We start from the raw sequence: 5,009 nt of genomic DNA, 5'->3' as shown, positions 1-5,009 counted from the left end.
GCAAGCGACATCCTCCCTTCTACGTACCCCCACTCCATCGCTAGTTCCTGCTGTCTTAGATTTCCTCTCTAGGCTTAAGTACAGTACTTGGCGGTTGTTCCCGGTTCTTCAACACCAGAATTCTCACAAGAAGCTCGAACCGCGTGCGAAACAAATTTGAACTGTGAAGATGGCCAACCGTCGCTGCATTTGAGACAAATGCCGATAAACCTTCTAAATATCACCAGACGATGAATGAACAACGCATAAACTAGGCATACCAATACTGAATAGCAACACACAGGTAAAAAGGAAAAAAAGGAAGAGAATTATATATATTACGCAGATGATATATGATATGGGCAATAAGGGATTGGGGGGGTCTGTGCCAGGGATACGCAAAATTGGTACACAGCCTGATGGAAGGAGGCAGGTAAGTCCTGGGGACTGGGCTGGGCTGGGCTGGGTGTCAAAATGCTTTGGCAAGTCTCTCAAGCGCACTCTCCCGCTCTCTCTCTCTCTCTCTATCTCAATTTCCACAGAGAGAGAGGGGGGAGAGTAAGGGGAACGAAAAATAGAAAAAAGAGAAGCCAGGCTACAGACGAAGAGAGAGGTCGAGATGGCTGCTGCTGGGCAAATCCTCGACTTTAGGCTGGTGTGGTTGTTGGCTGAGAAGCGCAGCGAAAGGTTGCTGCTTGTCGAGCAGTGATTGGTCCGGGTCGCGGGGCCAGACCCTGCTGCCGACCCAGGAGAGATTGGCCTGCTCGTCGTCGAAGAGAAGGCGGCCGGGCGTCGCGCAATACCCGAACGCGGAGCCGTCGAACTTCGCGACTCCCGCCATCATGGGCCTCCCGCCCGCGGCCGGTCCGGCGGGCTGGGCACTCATCTCGCAGCGGCCGACTGCGGTCGGCTGGTGAGCCATCATGGGGGAAGGCGCCGCCCACGCCTGAGCCAGAGAGGCGGGGCGCCCGCCGAAGGCCGAGTAGGGCGAGGGCGACGTGGGCTTGTGGATGAGCGAGTGGGCCTTGATACCCAGCGAGCGGACGAGACAGTCGGAGGCAGCTGCAGCGGCGGGCCCGCAACCACCGCCCCCACCACCACCTTCGAGAAGCATCGGCGGGAACCTGGCGGGATGCCCCCCACCCATAAAGGAGGAGGCTGGCCCAGGCGCCACGATGCCTGTGGGCGACGGCAGCCGGGGCGGCTTGCGTGCCGACCTTTCGCGCTTGTGGGCGTTCTGATGGCCGCCCAGAGCCTGCGAGCTGTAGAACTTGCGCGTGCAGAAGTAGCACGAGAATACGCGCGGCTCCGATCCGCCACCCCTGGCAGCTTCCACCTCTCCCTGCACAGACGAGGAGAGCTCACCGGCCTCCTTGTCCTTATGGTTGTTATTCAGAGCAGCTGGCCCCTTCAGTAGCATAGCCTCCCTCAGCTCCTGATACTCCTTGACAGCGCCACCGCCCCCCGCAGGAGACAGGAACTCCCAGGCCTGATGCTGCTGCTCCGCCTCCGATGAAGCCTGGCTTCTCTCCGGCTGCTCCCACCCCGTCTTGATCGCCCCCTGGGCCCGCCCGCCATTGCTGCTGCCGCTGATTATCCCCAACGTCAAGTCCAGATGGATGCCCCCTCCCCCTCCTTCGGCCGACGCCTGCTCTTTGATTGCTGACGAGAAAAGCTGCTGATGATGATGTTGATGATGATACTGCTGCTCTTTGGCTGTTGCTGAGGCACAGGAGAGCAGTTGCTCCTTCCTGCTGCTGCCGCTGCTGCTCGTCCCCGCGTGTGATATGCGTGACTCCAGGAACGGTACCGCAGAGGAGCTGGAGGCTGTGTTAGGGCTGGAGCTCTGCTCTTCCCTGTCGTCGCATGCGTTGCCACGCGGTATGACGGACATCATAACCTAGCGTAGCCTTACTGCTTACTATACTACGGGTGCTGCAGACTCAGAAATCTCGTGCTCGAAGAACATACCTCGGTAATTCGATCTTAGAAGTAACCTTTGACCAACCGACAACACATACTCCCTCACACATACATAGCTGAGACGGCAAAAGAACCCTTCGAATATGCTGGGAAAAGCATGGCAAATCTACATCATCTTGCTGCGGGCGAGTTCCCGAAAGTAATTAATTGACGATGACTTGCTGCATCGCTACTACAGCTCACGAAGTAGGCTTCATAGGAGAGTACAAGAAGATGAAACTTCTGAGAGAACGAGAGAACTGATTTACTCAATGAGAGAGAGACGTCCTACATGTGTGACGGTCATCTGTGCCTTGTAAGTAAGTGATATAACCACAGGACGTATCAGCACGACGCATCGGGAGAGGCGTGGCATTTGGAGTGATGTGATATTGATGGAAATGATAGATAGATTTCGAGCAGTGAAGTGGTAGTAAAGGCATGGAGGAGGAATGACACACAGGCGGTTACACAAGCAGCAATTAGATTGGATTGACCAGCCAAGAACGGACGAGTTATAATGGAAGGACATAAGCTTGTACCACCACTTTAGTCTTGAGTATGATATATCTCTCCATGTGTCTCTATATATATATATATATATATATAATTCTATTTTTTTAATATACTTTTTGTTGGTGCTGCGCTTGCTTTCATGCCAATGTAACAGACGCGAGAGAGAAGTCGAGCAAACGCTGAGAGATAAACGAGGAGAAAATCTATATCTATTTAGATTAGATTAGAAGCAGCAAAGGAGCAGCGCAAGATAGCTTGTAAGTTGTTGTTGAACGCAGACAGGGTTATGAAAGAGAGGAACTTTATAGAGAGAGAGAGAGAGAGAGAGAGGGGGGGGGGGGGGGGTTACCAAGCAATCGCACTTTTCCAAAACTAATATTTTGTAGGTTTTGCCTGCCTTTTTTTAACCCTTTCGCTGTTCTCTGCCAACAGGAGAGCAACTTCCCACTATTACCACCTATTAGTCTAAAAGTCCCTGTGTTACAGGCTACCGCCGCTTTTTTCCATCACTTCCAAAAAACTGTAATTGTCAAGGAGACGAAGACGAAGATGAAGATGAAGATGAAGATGAAGGAGCAGGGTATCACCCTACAGTCGAAAGGGGAGCCATGATGAGACGAGTGACGGTGGACCTAGGTGGGTGGGTGTGTGGGTGTGTGTGTAGATATATAGATATATAACCATACCCTCGCCTCTCGCAAACACAAATAACTCGCTCCAGCTCCAAGCAACTAAACTATTCTCTGCAAGAGCTCTTTGTGCTGAATGCGTATAAAGCTCTTTTGGCAAATGCGTGTAAGTTCCTGGCAATCATGAAAAGCTATTTTATTTCCTAGAATGCACGCTTTAAGTCCATATGCTTTGTTTTAGGTGCTTTGTTTAGATGATAGAGACTAGTGGTCTATCCATAATCCCATAATGCAGATGTGGGATGAGTGCTTTCAAGCCTAAGTTCTCATGTGGAGAATGTTGACTAGGACCCTTGCAATCAAAACCATGCACACACATAATAAAAGGGCTTGAGTCTATTGGCTCCTACATGTGCAAGCTAGGGTCTTAATCTCTATCTCATATTAAATGTAAGTTTAGTAACATCCTCTAGAGGCTTGATAATGAGATGTATTAAACCGTAAATATTTACAAAATCCAAAAAAAAACAACACTGATCAATACGAAATATTCTTGCGTGCTCAAAAGAGTTTCTTAAGGAGCTTGCTCATGAGCTTAAAAGAACTATCCTTCCTAGCCAACTTCCTGAACAATGCTTGGGATTTAGCAAAAACTTTGGCATTAGAGATAGCATGAATATCATTAGCACTCTTGGCCCTTCCACATACGAAATCGTTCAAAGCACTCTATATTGCATCTATCACTAAAGCTCTAATTACATTCCAAACCCTTTGTGACCCCTCACTCAACTCCCTCCTATCTCTAAGCATCATCTGCTTCCAAGCAACCATGTGATGGACTCCAAAATTTAATGCCAAACATATTTGACCTCCATGTAATCCACCCCTCCCCCCCGCCTCCCCAAAAAAATAAAAAAGGCTTTCTGAAAACTTCTTCTAGACACCCACATATCAATTATATCACTTTAAACATACCGAGTCTGCATTTTTAGGGAGTTTATTGTCCACCACCGTCCACAGCAAAATGTTTAGCTTCTGTAAAGGAGGGGCATTCCAATTTTTTAATACTTCTCTTCCATGTATAAGTGCCTTTGTGCTCAAATTCACCCCATGCCTTCATTGTCTTTAAGATCCACCTCAAACTAAGATCAATGAAATCCGTTTTCTTTTTCAAGGTGGAGATAGCAAGTTTATCAAACCAATTTCCCTAATAATGTATCGAGTGCTTGGAAGCAATCATTGGAAAGGTAGGCTTGTCCAATTTCTTCTTTCTAAGGACTAATTATAAACACTGTTGTTCCTGCATATCTATTAGCAATTTGATCATAGTTAAGAAGAGGGCCATCCAAAATGTTAGACCGTACGTGCTAAACCTTTGTTTTGAATGGCAAAACGCAACTTAGGCATTTAAAAAAACAAAGTTATCATCATTAAATGTACTCCCTAGATCCAGAGACTAAGGCTTGGTTCACACTGAATAGTGGAAGGTAAAAGAAAAGGGGCATCATCCAATGTGTGTAGTTTTCATTTGAAATCCAAAATGTGGGTTTCTTCCAAACCCACCACAACTTCTACCAGCTTCATACCTTCAAAAGAAAATTTTGGCTAGTGGAATATGTTTTATTTTACACATGGCAAGATCTAATTCAACACTTATTGTATCAAAGAGCTAATGCATATATTATGATAAAGTTGCATTAGTGTTGGACACTAAGATAAGTAAAGAAAAGTTCGAAGTATTGTTCTTGTCTTAGAAAGACAAGACAAATAAAATTACTAGCTTGGATTTGCTAAGGTCCCCAAAGATAGTATCTTATGAACCTTGAATGCCATGTTGGAATAGGTATTACTATTATAGTGGTATTTTGACAAGTTAAGATAGAAAGTAAAGGGCAAAATGAAAATTTCTCATGGCTTCACTGG

General features: G+C 47.2%; 1 protein-coding gene across 1 annotated transcript; it reads right to left on the bottom strand.

The window, feature by feature from the left end:
- Positions 1-287: 287 nt before the first annotated feature.
- Positions 288-2,745, bottom strand: LOC148039446 (uncharacterized). The gene has a single exon (XM_087690816.1). The coding sequence runs from the start codon at positions 1,874-1,876 to the stop codon at positions 575-577; it is 1,302 nt and encodes a 433-aa protein (XP_087546942.1). The 5' UTR covers positions 1,877-2,745; the 3' UTR covers positions 288-574.
- Between the last annotated feature and the right edge of the window lie 2,264 nt (positions 2,746-5,009).

The sequence above is a fragment of the Lygodium microphyllum genome, chromosome 2, assembly GCF_053477565.2.
Source record: "Lygodium microphyllum isolate KBCC chromosome 2, Lygodium_microphyllum_v1.1.10, whole genome shotgun sequence".
NCBI lineage: Eukaryota > Viridiplantae > Streptophyta > Polypodiopsida > Schizaeales > Lygodiaceae > Lygodium > Lygodium microphyllum.
Note: the sequence above shows the minus strand (reverse complement) of the source record. Positions and strands in the feature narration are given on the sequence as shown.